The 15,769-nt window shown below is 40.8% G+C and overlaps 1 protein-coding gene across 2 annotated transcripts; it reads right to left on the reverse strand.

Moving 5' to 3' along the window:
* Positions 1-1,032: 1,032 nt before the first annotated feature.
* Positions 1,033-15,606, reverse strand: tbc1d23 (TBC1 domain family, member 23). Of its 2 annotated transcripts, XM_085132257.1 has the most exons (19): positions 15,483-15,606; positions 13,323-13,434; positions 11,122-11,227; positions 10,388-10,592; positions 10,181-10,304; positions 9,788-9,912; positions 9,664-9,710; positions 9,475-9,578; positions 9,252-9,374; positions 9,051-9,143; positions 8,797-8,967; positions 8,151-8,193; positions 7,648-7,754; positions 7,376-7,518; positions 6,953-6,997; positions 6,167-6,255; positions 5,908-6,043; positions 4,043-4,237; positions 1,033-3,932 (listed from the first exon to the last, which is right to left on the reverse strand). In XM_085132257.1, the coding sequence occupies exons 1-19, from the start codon at positions 15,518-15,520 to the stop codon at positions 3,848-3,850; spliced, it is 2,091 nt and encodes a 696-aa protein (XP_084988383.1). In that variant the 5' UTR covers positions 15,521-15,606; the 3' UTR covers positions 1,033-3,847. The 2 variants fall into 2 exon arrangements, with proteins under 2 accessions (XP_084988383.1, XP_084988384.1); XM_085132258.1 differs by lacking the exon at positions 6,953-6,997.
* Between the last annotated feature and the right edge of the window lie 163 nt (positions 15,607-15,769).

The following is a 15,769-nucleotide window of genomic DNA, read 5'->3' on the forward strand; positions in this document are numbered from 1 at the left end:
TTAAGGCGGTGTGACGTCACAGGGGGTGGGTCGATTCAGCACAAGATTATTGTTATGAACTTTTCTGGTTAATAAACAATAAAAATGAAGTAAGGATCTCAGTGGCTCTGCTCAGTAATAACATTCCTAAATATAACTAAATATAACATGTATTTCCAAGTAAAAAATAAAAAATAAGATGAACTAGCATTAATGAACCTCAGCGATTAAAAAATAGGGGGATTACTGGTGGTACACAAATAGTGTCAAACCTCCCACTGGAGAGAGAATAGCTGAGCTATATATGTGAAAGGGAAAACAAAAATATTCAAAAGGAGGACTGTGACCCTGCTTGAAGTATATAAAGGATTAAGATTTTTAAATGTTTTTTCCCTGGACATAAAACAAACAAGTTGCTTCTTTCTTATTTGACTAATATGATAACCTAAGAAAAATATATTTTGCAGAATACTAAATAGTAAATGAAGAAAAAATTAGTGTGGGCCATGATTAAAACCACAATTAATTTTGTTCAGGTTTTGAATATTTTTTAGTCAAAGATATAAACAGCAAAAAAAATTAGGATGACAAATTTTCCTCCAGGTTGTTAGAGCAGGGGCGTGTCCAGAGGGGTGGCCGGGGTCATACCACCCACCCCTGCTGTCTTACTGACTTACCAACGTCTTACAATGTCAGCACAAGCATGACTCATGGAGAAAGGTAACTTAGTATATATGCTTACAAACCTTTAATGTTTCATTGTAGTTGTACTTTAAGTAATTTCACATTACATTGCCTTCTACTTCTATTGGACAATATTTTCAATGCAAATAACTTTCTACTTGATACTGTTCATCTTAAGGCTGTAGTTTAATATTTTATTTTGCAATACTTTTGTTAAAGCCTTGAATTAAGGTTTAGAGTTTCACTTCAATCACATCTTGTTTAAAATCAACTTTGCTGTACAGAAAAAAATCAAAATTAAAGTTAATGTCCAAAGGTTTTTGGTCATAACTGCATGTCCAATGCTGTTTCACAATGAGTGTCCAAACGTGCAGTCAAATAATCTCCATTTATTAAAAACAGAAATGCTTAGAAAATAACAGCAGTACAGTAAGGTGCAAATTACATTTGAGACATGTTGCATTCTGGACGAGTGGTTGACAGCCTGATCCAGTGATGTTACGGAGAATGTAAAGACTCCCAGTCGAGGATGTTCCAGTCAATGGGAAAATATCAGAAAAGTACAACACAACGCTTGGATTACACAGGAATGCTTCAGACTGGAGTGAGGGTCGGGAACAGATTTTGTCTTGAATTCTACTTTTGTTTTTTGCTTTGCTCAGTTTAAATGTGCTTTTCAGTCTGAGAAAGGGGTCACCGCCCTCTGGGCTGAAGTTTAAACTGCAACGGTCACACTGGAGGTCTCTCTGGGAGGCTGAACACACAACTAGACTTCAAAGCAAATAAATAAGCAGGAAGAAAGCAAGAAAGAGTCCAAGCAGATTTCATGACTAAAGAATAAGATACGGCGATCGAGGGGGGCGTGGCAATTCTGAAACAGACCAATCGCGCATTAGTGTGACCCCCATGTGGAGCTGTTAAAGCATGCAAAATAAAACCGTTCAGCCGAACCTTAAACGCCACCGCGCTACGAACAGAACCGCGATTTTAGAGGATCTTCACGCCACTGCTGGTGCCCGTATCGCACGTCACAGGCATGAGGCCGAAGGCAACAGTGGCAAGCAAACTGAAACTGCTCAGTATGGACTGCAGACTGCTTAACACAGTATATGGTTTTAGCTAATACATGAGACAGACTGAGTTGCAGACAGAGATATATATTTATATATAAATATGGATGCACTGATTATGAAATTTGATACCGATGTTACAAAAAAATTGGGCTGATAGATGACGTTTTTCTTTTTCCTCTTATGTTGCTTTTTTCCAGGGAAACAAAAATCTTCTCCCTGTAAAAATAATTTCTATTTTTTTAAAGCCTTTCATCACTTTGGAAATTAAGTCAGCACAAAAAATCCTGTGACAGCACAGATGAACACTGGGGGCTGTAAGTGGGAAACATCCATCAGAAGTCAACAGCGGCCCATTTATCAGTGTAGTCGTGATAACTTCTCTTCACATCAGCGGTTCTCAAACTTTTTGTAGCACGCCTGCCACTCAAAAACATGAAACGATCAATAGCAATTAAAAAAAATCTAATCTGAATTTTAGTGAAATAAACGTCACCACAACCACACCAAACTCTTGTCTACTTTTGTACTTTCAAAAGAAATCATACTCATCCACGGTGGATTAACCCCATGTTTCCCCCTGATCATGATCACCTGTGGATCTGTGCACCACAGTCTGTGCACCACCTGTGCTGCTCTTCTATTCTGTGTGGACAGAAAAGTTGTTTTTGTGGGTCAGAAATGAGATCAGCTTTTTGTGCACCGTGAAAACCCCGTCTTTAAAGTGGACTTCATATGCTTTTACTTATTTCCTGTCATACACTAATACTAAACATATGAAACATGGCCACACTTTCAAATAATCACATCAGCTATGTCCATGTAATCCCCATAAACCCAAGCTCAGACTTCCGACTGCTCTCAGGGCTCGGCGTTACACACTTTGACTTGTATGATGTCAAAGAGATCACATCAGTGCTGTTCAGGGGCCAATCAGAATACAAGTTGCCTTAAAAGAGGAGGAACTTTAAACAACAGATGAACTGAAGCTGGAGGACACATAAATAATGATTATTCTGCACTGCCAGTCATGCAAAGCTACTGTAGATGAATCCAAAAATAAAAAGAGCTGCAAATGAGCATATCAGGTCCATTCCTTTCAAACCTCTGCAGCTCGTTAGCGTGATCTTCTCCCTAATGTTTCAGCCTTCTGGATATAATTTACTGATTGGGGGAGTGGGGGATGTCATTCACATGGTGAATCTGACTGGGACGAGAAAATACTGAGGTGCTCATAATGTAGTCCAGAGAGGCTTTCTGGGAGCTACATCAGACTGCTATGAGACGAGGTTAATCAATTTTCATAAAACCAGAAAATCAGAAAGAAGGGGAACTTCAAACCTGGCAAAGTTTACAAGTTTCACTGCATATTCTCTCAGGATATGCTTTCAAAATGACATTGCAAAGGTCTGTATACAGAGCAGTTTACACAATATATATATACACATTACATATTTATAAACTAACCGTCAATAGTTTATATTTAAGGCTGCCTGCTGGAAAAGTAAAGTTATCAAAAACAGTTACTGCAGTAGGAAATCTGCTTCATGTGCCAGTACTGCTTTTTGGGGGTGGGGGTGTGCATCGTTATGTCCGAGCTGGCTGACTCATGCTGACCAGATGATCGTTAAATCTACGCAACATGTTACGAGAAACTCAATACAGCTCACATCAAAACGAACGGGTCATCATCAAAACGCTCAGGTGGAAAAGAAAAGGTCAGTCGTGTGTGGATGAAAGAAGTTCGCCACTGGTCGGTCAGTACGCTACGTTAAGGCCAGCGGGAAGTCATCAGAGTGGAGCTCTTCTGTAATGAGATCCCATTTTATACTAACAGTAGAGAAGAACATACACTACAACCAATATTTCTTTTTAAATAAGTATAATATAATGGTTGGATGACAGCGGAGCACCTAAATATTTCAACACTCGCAGCCTGGCTCACAGGTCTGCAGTCAGCAGTGTGCCCACATGTCCCAAAGACAGACGCACGGGGCTTCACAGTCAACACTGCACTGGGATCTGTCCAGGAGGGAGAGTAGGAGGAGGTTTCACCGACGGAGCCTCTTCCTACAGTTTGTATTAATCTCCCAAAACGAGCTCACCACCACCATTTATGAGCTCTCCAGGGCATCCAGGACTTTCATGATCTGCTGCTTGATGACCTTCGTGGCATCGCCCGCATTGGGAATCAAATACCTGAGACAGAGAAACAGATATTAGCTGAAAGGGAAAATGTTAATAAATCGTAAAGCCACTACTTTAAAATTCATGTCTGATTAGTTTTTCATCCGAGTGCAGATGAGCACCTCTCAACCGCTGAAATCTCCACCCCAGCTGAATTGTTGGTTCCAAACTTGAACGTGATCAGCTCTGGGTGCTTCTTTTTGGATGTGATCTTCACCACTGAGTTCAGCGCTTGTCTGGACTGGATGTAAGCAAAGCCCTTCCTTGTGGCGATCTCCCTCAGGCAGTACATGTGAGTGGCTGTGATCAACAAGTGACTGGAAACAAAAGAAGAATCAGTGTTAGGAGTTAATGTTTAATAAGTGGCCGCAGCGCTTGCTTGTTTATTCGTTTCTCATTGCACATCGAAGCCAAACTCGTCCACCCTTGACAGCCAGGGAAGGATGTCGAAAACTGTGCTCAAGAAGTTGTTGCTTTTATGTGTTTTATGTGTTGCTAACCACAACACATAAAAACAAGCGCTTGTCCGTCTGTAGTGTGGTTATATTAAATATAAGAGAAAGAGAGAACTTTAAGAAATTAATAATAACTACAGTGACCATCAAAACAATGAAAAAATATTGCCGTAAACAGTTTTTTTTGCGACACCACAAAAAAAAAAAAACGATAGCGTAAAATGAAAAGATAGACGTTTTTATATCGTCATCCGATATATATCGTTATATCGAACAGCCCTAGTTTGAGGTGAAGTTGACAAATCTGGAGGTAGTTCTCCTTCTTTGTGAAATGTACCAGTACCACTAGTAGCAGGCTGTGCGATATGACCAAAATCTCATATCCCGATATAAGACATCTATCGTCCGATAACGATATAAATCACAAAAATGTAACATTTTCTGTAAAGTCTGTGAATCTCGGGCAGCTCGACTTGCGTGAAGTGTTTCCAGCTGCGCGTCATGTAGCTGGAGTCGAGTGTTTTAACCGATGCATGAACCGATACATTTTTAGACATAAGTTGTAACGGACGCCGTTTTCTTTGTGAGTATTTATTACACGGCGTGCTGCGGGGAAAAACCTGTTCTAACGTTTGAGTCTAAGGTTTATTTTTAGCACCTGACGGCTCTTTTTTAATTCTCATCCATAAATAATCTGCTCTTTCACGTGATTCAGTTTATTTTGAAAAGTCTCAACAGGATCTTGAGCTTTATTGTGAAAGGTTTATGTGGAACATAAACAAGCGGACACGCGATGCTGTTACCGTCGTTGTTGCTAACGACAACGCATAAAAACAGGCGCTTGTCCGTCCGTAGTGTGGTTATATTAAATATAAGAGAAAGAGAGAACTTTAAGAAATTAATAATAACTACAGTGACCATCAAAACGATGAAAAAATATTACCGTAAACAGTTTATTTTGCGACACCACGAAACAAACGATAGCATAAAATGAAACGATAGACGTTTTTATATCGTCATCAGGTATATATCGTTATATCGAACAGCCCTATCGATTAATGCTGTCAAATTTAGTCAAATGCTGCAAAACATGTGGGATGGTGCTTTATAGCGCAGATGGATAATGATCCGAAGCTTCCTGCAAAGCCAACCCAAGAGTTTCTGAAGGAAAGGAAATGGCCAGGTCAGTCACGTGATCTCTTTTCAGTTACTGAAAGCTGAAAGACCCATAAACAAGCAGCAAGTGAAGGCAGACGCAGTAAAGGCGTAGCAGAGGAAACACAGGATTTATTGACGTTCACGGGTTCCAGACTTTATCCAACTATTAAAAACAATCCTTGTATTTAAACTTATGTCAGCTTGTTCAATTAATTTGGAGCCTCTGAAAATCAGGAACTATGTTCAGGAAGCAGTGAAGCACCTTACCTTAGTATTTAAAGACTTCAACCTGCCCTTATTATGGCTGCCATGCAATATGCTTCAAGGTCACTGTACTCATTTAAAAAGTTTCCTAAACAAAGCTGACAGCTTACCTGGGGAACATGTGACCTGTTTCTTTCACCTCGTTACATGGAATATGATGTTTTACATCAGGTTTGTTTATCCAGGTCTGAATGTTGACGATCTCCTTCCGGTCATCATCAGATATGGAGGAACTGTCTATCTCATCTGGCAGGAAGATCAGATGGAAGTAATCATTTTGTTTTTCAAAATAAAAGCCCTCACGATGCTTAAATATTTCACAAAATAATACCCTCTTCTAATTGTAATCTGCGTTTGCTGTAATGTTACCTGTATCGTACTCCTCTTCATCAGCAATACTGAACACAGGCTTCACTCCCCGGTAAGGTTTGCCGACGCGGTCGCTGCTGCTCACATGCCTGATTACAGAGGGCAACAAGGCAGGTCAGAGCATTATAGCCACACTAGATAATTATACATTAAGTGCATTAAACAGTTTGCACACAAACATCAATGACATGAAGACCTCCAGCCTGCAGTAAAAAAAACATTAGCCCACTACTGCCACAGGTTGTGCTGTTAAATACAAAAAGAGGTTAAACGAGACATTTCTAGCTCGACATCTGGGTTACAGATTAGTGGTTGTATGATATTCAGGGCTATTTAAAGCAAATGATAGTTTATTTGATGGTTTTGCATAGCCCTGACTATCATCTGAAAGAACTATAATGAAATGGAAAGACAGACTTTTCAGTGCATCTCCAAGCAAACAAAGGTGAAGCCAAAGGCCTCGGTGAGTTAGACTAGAAAACGACGACCTTGTGGATGTAAAGATGACTCAATGCTTCCTAAAAGGCTGGAGCAGCTCCGACAGTGCAGACAAAACAGCAGTTTTATGTTGTTAGTGAAAGCATGAAGAGAAACAGTATCTCATAGACAGCCTGCTGCCCGTACTGGATGGGAACGTGTGGTGTTGTTACGTGAGTGTAGGCAGGTGTAGGCGGAGATGCTGATACTAAGCATGCGTTAAAAGTCTCCAAAATCCTGAGGAGTGGTGCGGGTCTACAGCCAGTGGGCATGCCAGTGATAAACATCTCGATGTTTGGGAGCTCTTACCGATCTGGAATCACCTTCTCTGGCCAGGGTAGATTGAAAGATATTCTATTATGGGATAAGGCACAAGGAACTTAATTGCATGACAGGAAATATGGAAAAGCAAATATGGTCTGCTTTAATGTTTTCAGTCAGCTGCAAATATGCACTAAACCCAAACTAACAGGATGTCAAAAAACGGTAAATTTTAACTGTTCTGGTAGAATTTCATTTGAAGAGCGATCAGTTGGCTCTCAGAAGGCGCTCTCTGGTACTTTGGTGTTTTGGTTTTTAGTCTTTGATGTGAGAAGAATCACAAATGTGATTTTTTTCAGTGTTATAATATTAATTTGCATTGTTATTGTAGCAAACTGTATGATTTACACAGAAAACTGAGAGTGTGTGTTGCAGTGTGAGCTTCAGTGGTTTGAGGAACTCGTTTCTCACCTGTCGACGGGGGCAGAGGTATTCTCAATGAAGCTGATCATCTTCTCCTTCACATTGACCGACTTGGACTTGAGAGCAAATGTCATTTTGTTGACCAGGGACTTCACACCTTTGCTGTCTCCAGGGCCGCTCAGAGACTCTCCCTGTATTCATGGAAAAATGGAACAATCCGTGCCATCAGAGATCTCTCTTAACACCTCCAGTGTGGAGCATATTGTGATGTTTATGTCCTTTATGATAAAGTGGGTTGGCTGGCTCCCCTAACGTCTTACATCAGCTGAGCTGAGGCTGCTGTGAGATCCAGATGTGCTGACGATCCAGTGGACGTACGAGGAGTCGAGCCCCTCGACGTTCATGTCTACCAGGTGCTTCTGAAGAGCTGGAAGTACACGTGTCTCTGTGAATTTTAGCTTTCACAATTTTCTGTACTGCAGTTGTGACCAAAAGACAGATATATAAAAATGTGGATGTGTACAAGTTTCTCAGAAACATATCTATACATCTCTCTCTATCTACCCTATATACATACATATATGTACAAGAAATGAATATAGCATTTTAACTTTATTTCATGCTAAAAAATGATGATGGATTTGTCCAAACAAGATCCTGGGACAAACCGCAAACAGCCACCGCTGCATCACCTCACCGATGTAACCATTACAAAAACTATAACTTACACATGCACACAAAAATAGGCCTCTCCATGTTCATATTACTTCTCTGTGTGTATCCAGACTAATGTGCTTGTCAGTATTGTCCTTTTCCTACTCACCCATAAAACCTCCTTTTGCGATGCTGACATACTCTTTGTTTTTCTGTAACAGAAAGCTTGAAATGAGCAGATCTGCTAGAACATCATCCATAATATTGCAAAACAAAGATCACAAAATAACTTGTTTTGCCAAACAAGGTCACACAATTCTCATTTTTCCAGTTAAAACTTCCAGTGATTACTACTTTTTTAAAGCATGAATTATAATGACTTTCCTGCTTCTGCTTCGTTTATTTTTGGGGCGATCGTGGCTCAAGAGTTGGGAGTTCGACTTGTAATCGGAAGGTTGCCGGTTCGAGCCCCGGCTTGGACAGTCTCGGTCGTTGTGTCCTTGGGCAAAACACTTCACCCGTTGCCTACTGGTGGTGGTCAGAGGGCCCGGTGGCGCCAGTGTCGGGCAGCCTCGCCTCTGTCAGTGCGCCCCAGGGTGGCTGTGGCTACAATGTAGCTGCCATCACCAATGTGTGGATGACTGGATATGTAAAGCGCTTTGGGGTCCTTAGGGACTAGTAAAGCGCTATATAAATACAGGCCATTTACCATTTTGCCATATTTTATTTTATAAGCAAACAGAGATTTTGAGAGTTTGAAAAAATCTAAAGGAAACGTTCGTAATTGTTATATGGATCCCACTTTCACAGCTCACCTGCAGGAAATGTGCCAACACCATGTTCATGTACATGTCTTCTTCTTCTCTCCCGCTGCCCATGAAGCACAGGTGCTCTCCGCTGGCGATGGAACCCGACTCTAAAGACTGCTTCTGTGTCTCCAAGAGGGACTTCACAGAGAGTGCGAACTCAGATGGGTTCTGGAGCATCTGTAAGAAGACATAAAGCTTGTTTTATATTCGTTTACTGCAAATATATTTTTCAACGAATCCCTAAAGCACCTATCCCTCACCAGGTCTGAGTCCAGGTGGAAGGCTGTGGACAGATGGCCAGCATTGTACTGCTCTGCAGGCCGGCAATCCACCACGAAGAAACGAACCCCATCCTAAAGAAAAAAAGAAAAAGTTCAGTTTCCTCACATCCTCTTTCTTCCTTAAACTCACAGGGCAAACTTGAGAGCTGTTAATAATTTCCCTCTCAAAGTGTCACTGACCTGCTGCAGCTGGTTTGCCTGCAGAATTTCAGGGACAGACACAGGGAGGCACAACGCCTGACTGAGGTCAGTGTCCTCCTCTTTGAGCGCCACCAAACTGCTACCAAACAGATTCTGATTCATCTACAGAAACAGACAAAGGGGAACAAACAATGAGGTTTTTTAGATGCTGCCGTTGTCTCTTTGTTTATATTCAGCACTGCTCAGTTTTTATTTGCTTCACCTTTCTGAGCGACAGAGGGGTTTTGCTCTGGTAATACTGGGCCAGTGAAAACAAGTCTTCAATGTCCTCAGACTCCAGGAGAGAAGGAGACGCTTCCAGCATTTCTGGGATGAAATTTTTTCCCCACATTTAATTACATTAAACAGACATTCAAAAACTGTACAAATGAGAAGAGAGGAACAAACTCACTGATAATGTCCTCTTTGCTTTCTCCCTCTTGTGTAAGTATGGTCTCTCTGAGGATACAAACAAAAACAAACGTTTAGAGCTGGCACAAACCGCCACGAGCTGGATTATCTTTCTGGCTGCATACTTGGCATTGACGAGGATGATAAGCATGAGAAAGAAGATGAGAAAAGGGTCCGCCTGCTGGAGGTACGAGTCCCACAATGTCTGGGTAACTTCAGGAAGGCAGTGGCTTGAAAACAGACTACCCAGCTGTGGAACAGACAAACACAGACGCATCGTTTGCCACATGCAGAGCAGTGTTACGTGAACTCTAGAGCTGCACAGGTGGAGAATAGCTGATGAAACAATATGGAGTAAATGTATGTGAACGAATATCACTTCTGCAGGGGAAAAAATGCTTGTACCAACTTTTATTACACCAAAATTGAAGCTGTATGCCGTTAATTGTTTTTGACTGAATCTTTTTCTGAAATGGGGCAAAAAAGTTGTAAAACTTATTTAACATGAGGCAACATACCCAGTTGATGGCATAAGAGTCTGGTGTGATCTTTTTGGTGTCCAAGAACGAGCACAGCTCCGGCTCGTGATACTGCAGCAGTAGTCTGTACAGGTGGAAGGGTCGGCCTTTGGGCACACAGTCGCTGAAACGGAAAAGCTTTTACAGTCCAAGCCTGCATGTCTGTGTGAGTGGGGTGAAACGGATAAGGAGGCTGAGATGACTCACCGAGGGATGTATTTGTTCATGATAGCATAGAAGCAGTTGTAGAGGTCGCTCCGGGGTAGATGAAGCCCCAGCAGCGGTTTGAGCAGGTGCGGCCAGCTGAGCTCAGGGCTGAAAGTGATGTTACGCGACTTGCAGTAGAAAGTGATGACTGACTCAACGTCGGACACCATTTCACTCCTCTCGTCCTCTGACACTGCCAGCTGGTCTAAACATGGGACACATGGAGGGGTCGGCGGTTTTAGTTGTCTTTTTCAAATAGGTCAAGTTTTTTTTTCCTATTGATGCATTAAATGATGTCATTATTATCAGATTTCTATTCAATTGAATCTCTCCCCATAGTTTCATGTCAGCATATTATCAAAGACTGGAGGGGGGAGGGAGCTATTCTACTGAACAAGAAGGGAAAAAAAGTACAAAGTTAGAGCAGGCTAGATGATTCATGATGTATGGAAGCGAGGCTATCCCGATGGTATACTCCCTGTTTTTCTATCTAATGTAAGAAGTGGTAAATAAACGCCTCTGCATCGCTTCAGCAGCAAGAGTGCTGCTCCACTGAGGCTTTTTTGCATTATGGAGGGCGGACAATGCTACCTCAACAAGGAAGCGTTAGTATCTTCCCACACCAGCATCGGAAACTCACAGGAACATGACAGGAAACTGAGATTAGGGAGAAGATTTAAACCTTTAAAGAAAGCATTTTAAAACCTATTTTAGAGGCACCGACATTTACTCACCGATCAGCTGCTGACTCCGGTTATGAATGAGCTTCTGTTCTGGTAAATCGAGGACACCGTCCCAGGAAGCCAGGCTGTCGCCTTTTCCGGAGACATTGAGAGCAATCTGCAAAAACGAAACAAGGATTCACTGCTGAGCACGGGGAGAAAAGGAGGCCTGACATTCAGGAAATACAGACTGATCTGCTACAAGTGGCCAAAGTCTCACTGCACTGATGGACAACAAATTCATACACATGAAGAAAATACTGTAGCAGCTGCTGATATTATTTTTGGAACATTTTGAGAGGAAACAACTAAATTAATTAAATAAAATCTCTGCACCCTCTAGTTCAGCGGTCCCCAACCCCCGGGCCTCGGACCGTTACCGGTCCATGAGTCGTTTGGTACCGGGCCGCGAGAGTTGAGGCTCAGGTGTGAAATGTATAGTTTTCAGGGTTTTTATCGGTTTTCAGCGTTATTTTGTTATCGTTTTTATCGTTTACTCGGTTTTCCTGGGTCTTTTCATGTGTGTTATGAATAAATCTTCTTTTTTTCGGTACCGGTACTAGTTTTATTTTGTTGTATTTATCCGCGACACCTTAAAGGCCGGTCCATGAAAATATTGTCGGGCATAAACCGGTCCGTGGCGCAAAAAAGGTTGGAGACCGCTGCTCTAGTTTACCCCAGTGCAGCTGCAGAGCGATGAACAGGTAAAACAGGCTCCAGATCTCAATGAACTTGGCACGCAGCTAAAGCAAATAATTGTTTTTGTTTTGAAAGTAACAAAGTGGTAAAGATACGTTTCTTCATGTCTCCCTTAGGGAAGCCATATTTACTCACCGACAACTTTGAAAGTTCATTTGATATCTTTAGATTTTTTATGAGCAGTCATTTTCACTCCTCCAGGCTGTAACATGTAAACCACACGATTACAGACTTTTTATTCTTTCTTTTTTTTCAAACACACAAACACTGAGTTATCAAGTTGAGAAGACCATAGTGAACGCTCCAGATTACAGCATCTGCTTTGATGCGAAGGTTGTACCAGTGTGTTGTGTTAAAGAGAAACCTGACCATGAAGGGAATGTAGTTGATTAACTGGTCAACCTGTGTTCCCACTCTCACTTATGATCAGAATGAGACTGCAGATACAAATGGTAGAAATGCGCTTTCTTCTTTTTGAAGGCCGCCTGCTCTGTCATATGTTTTAGGCATGTCCAACTAGGACATGACCCTCAGGCAGACCCAGGACTCCCAGAGGAGCTAAAGTGACTGGTGAGGAGGTGGTCTAGGAATTATGGCTTAGACGTGCTATCACAAAACAGATGCCCACTCCACAGAGTTGTTATATTCAGGCTTGTGAAACAGGTTGTTTAAAATCAGAATCCATTACTTTGTTTTGGTAAATGGAGTGCTTAGCTTTAAAAATAAATAAATAAACAATTATATAACATATCAATAAAATGCAAATGTCTGGCCCATGATAGTTTTTGTCATTTCACGTGTGGCCCCAGTGAATTTCAGTTTATAGTCTATGACTTATACGATGATTAATGGAGCAATTGAAGAATCTGAAAATGAAAGTGCAAATTTTTACTATTAGGTCAGAATGTTTTCAGAATTTGACACAAACAACAAAAACTACACCTACTTTATTCTCATTTTTAAGGTTTTCCTAAAGTGAAAAAAGAAATCTTGTATCTGCTCTCCTGCACTGATCAACACTTTGTGTTTGATTTGACTTTAAGCATTATTTGAACTTTTTTATAATAAACCAAATTATTCAATTTTCTGAGGTGTAAAATTAAAGGCTCTCTGAACTTTACACAGTGACTAAAAGGTCTCCTAATGATATTATCAAACAGCCTATTATCAGACACAATAAACATCCCATTCAAAGCTGCTTTACAACTGGGTGTAGCCGAACGGGTCTTTTCACAGGCTGGTATTTTGCATGCGAAGCCAAAACGAGTCAGTCACCAGTCACCTATAAGTAGCATCATTATTGTCATCCACATGCTTGACATACAATACTGACTCTTGTTATGTGATGTAAGACATAACTGAAGTCTTTTCTTTGGGTGTGCCAACAAGAGATGATCCAGTCTACTCACACCTTAACGTAAGAATTCTTGCCTTCTGTCCACAGACGTACAAAGTATGTTGTACATGTTTAATAACTGTCTGAAACCACAATCTAACAGCTGCAACGTTCTCACCTTCCACATCTTGGCCCTGTGTTCAGCTGACTGCTCCTGGACCTGGATGGTGCCCCTCTCCATCTCCATGTCTGAGCCACCAGAGTCAAGAGCGTCAATGAGATCCTGGTCCCTGAAGAGTAACGACCGGCACAGTTACAATCCCACAAAATATAGAGATAAACGTTCATAGGCTGAAAACAAAACATAAGATTTGAAGAGTTCATTTTAAGGTAAATTATTACACCAAGGTTCAGAGTAAACCCATGCAAAGGCTCACTGATGCAGAAACAATATTATTACTAATAATTAGAGGTGGGAATCACCATACATCCCACGATACGATATTATTGCGATTTTTTAAAATATTTTGCGATATTCAGATTCTGTACATAAAGGTAAACTTTATCAATATTCATTTTCTCTAATATCAAAGTCTCACACTCAGTCTTTCTCTCATTTCAGTTTTATTGTTGACAAACTGAACGGTTTGTATTACAGTCTAGTCCAACTTAACTGAATCAACCATCTGGTACAATTATAGCTATTCTGAACTATGCAGTTTATGAAAACTATGCAGCCCCTTCAGCAACTGAAGAATTTGAAAGTCAATTAAAACAAAATATAATTTTACATTAAATAAAAAAGTTTTAAACTTAATTAAAATAAAACATGTCTTAAATTAAAATAAGTAAACTGTCATGTTTATTGCTGCCAAAAACAAGTTAAACACATTTGGACAGTGAAGGAATGTCAGGATTCTTGCTCAGAAAAAGGATCAACATGCTCTGAAGTCAGAGCACAAAAACCTTTTTGTAACAAAATATCGATTTCTGCTGTCCCTGTATCCATACATTATTAGCAAACAAAAGCAAGAGCAAGAAGTGGGGTACACAATAGACAGGTCGCTAGTTTGTCGCAAGGCTAACAAAGACATACAGACAACCATTCACACACATATTTACACCTATGGGCAATTTAGAAACAGCAGTTAACTGGTGAAGCGAGAGTAGTAATCACACAGAGCACATGCAAACTCAAAGAAAGACGGGGTCAGGTGGTGGATTCAAATCCATGACTTTCTCGCTGTGAGGCAACAGGGTTAACAACATGCATTACTATTCACTTCATATTTAACTCAATCATTATTCACATCTGTGTAATTATGTAAATTATGTCAGCTTTTACTAAATGCGCTGTGTTGTTTATTGCTCTTAATTTACATCTTAATCTTTTTTAAATCCATGTTAATTTAACTCCGCATACAGACAGGTGACAAACTCAAGAGGAAAACAATACAGCAACATCATAAAAGAGGACATTCACAGCTTCCCCGTGAATCTGTGTGTTGCTTCTCCAAATCTCCAAAGAGATGAACACCATTTTTAGATATTTCCTCATCTAACGTTTTGATGAAGCCGGAGAAGAACAATGTTTAACGCATTTGTTCAAAATCTCCGATGACTGTATAGACACATTTATATATATGTATAAAATCCAGGTCACTTTTATACTCACGGAACTCCTCAGTGACCCGTGCACTATGACAAAGGGCAGTGTCACAGAAGAGATCTTTCTTAACAAAGTAGAAACATTTCACGATAGATCTGAATGGACACGCACCATTCACACCAACAGAGCTAGCAGAGCCCTCTCTGCAGGTCGATCGTTCAGGTTTTTCCTTTAATCTGACACATGAAGACCTCTTTCACGATGCCAACCATCTTAATGGCAGCTGCTTTAAAAGTTTTGAGATATAACCAGCACTTTTCTATATTTCAGAGTAAAATAAAACTGGAACAACAGAGTGAGGCTGGGGTAAATTAAAGGGAAGCGGCTGTCCGTCTAAATATTAGCTGTCCGGCTAACATTGCTACTAAACTTCCCACTGAGGCAGAGAAACCGATAAAAATGTAGACTTCGTCACCGAACAGACTTAAAAGCTGTTATTTTATCCGTCTGAGATTTATCGACCGGTAATTTATCAGAACCGGGTTAGCTAATTGTCATGTAGCTGGCTAGCTGGTAAGCAGTAACGTCACCAAACTCCAACACTATTTTAAACACAAAAACTCATCTTTAGTTACTTTACACGGAAATCTGTGACAAAAATCCGACGCGACTGTCTGACAATCGAGACAAAGGCTCCGAAAATATTGACTGAACAACAAATTGTCTCACCAGCTGCCCCGAAGAGCTTCCTCCACGGCATCCGCCATTGTTGTGTTGACGGAGACACGTCAGATGTCGTCAACACGCCCGTTATGCGCGGTGACGTCACCGAACAACGAGGGATCGAGATTGACAAGTGAAATCAAAGTGCGATAAGAAACTGATGAGACAACTACTTGTTTGCTTTGATTTTGGGCGCTAAAAGTTAATAATTGATCAACAAACAGAGAAAAACAGAAAACATCATCAACATGTGCTGACCTCAGAGTTTAATCCCAACAATCTTCCTGTGATGA

Source organism: Neolamprologus multifasciatus, chromosome 15, assembly GCF_963576455.1.
Source record: "Neolamprologus multifasciatus chromosome 15, fNeoMul1.2, whole genome shotgun sequence".
NCBI classification, from domain to species: Eukaryota; Metazoa; Chordata; class Actinopteri; order Cichliformes; family Cichlidae; genus Neolamprologus; species Neolamprologus multifasciatus.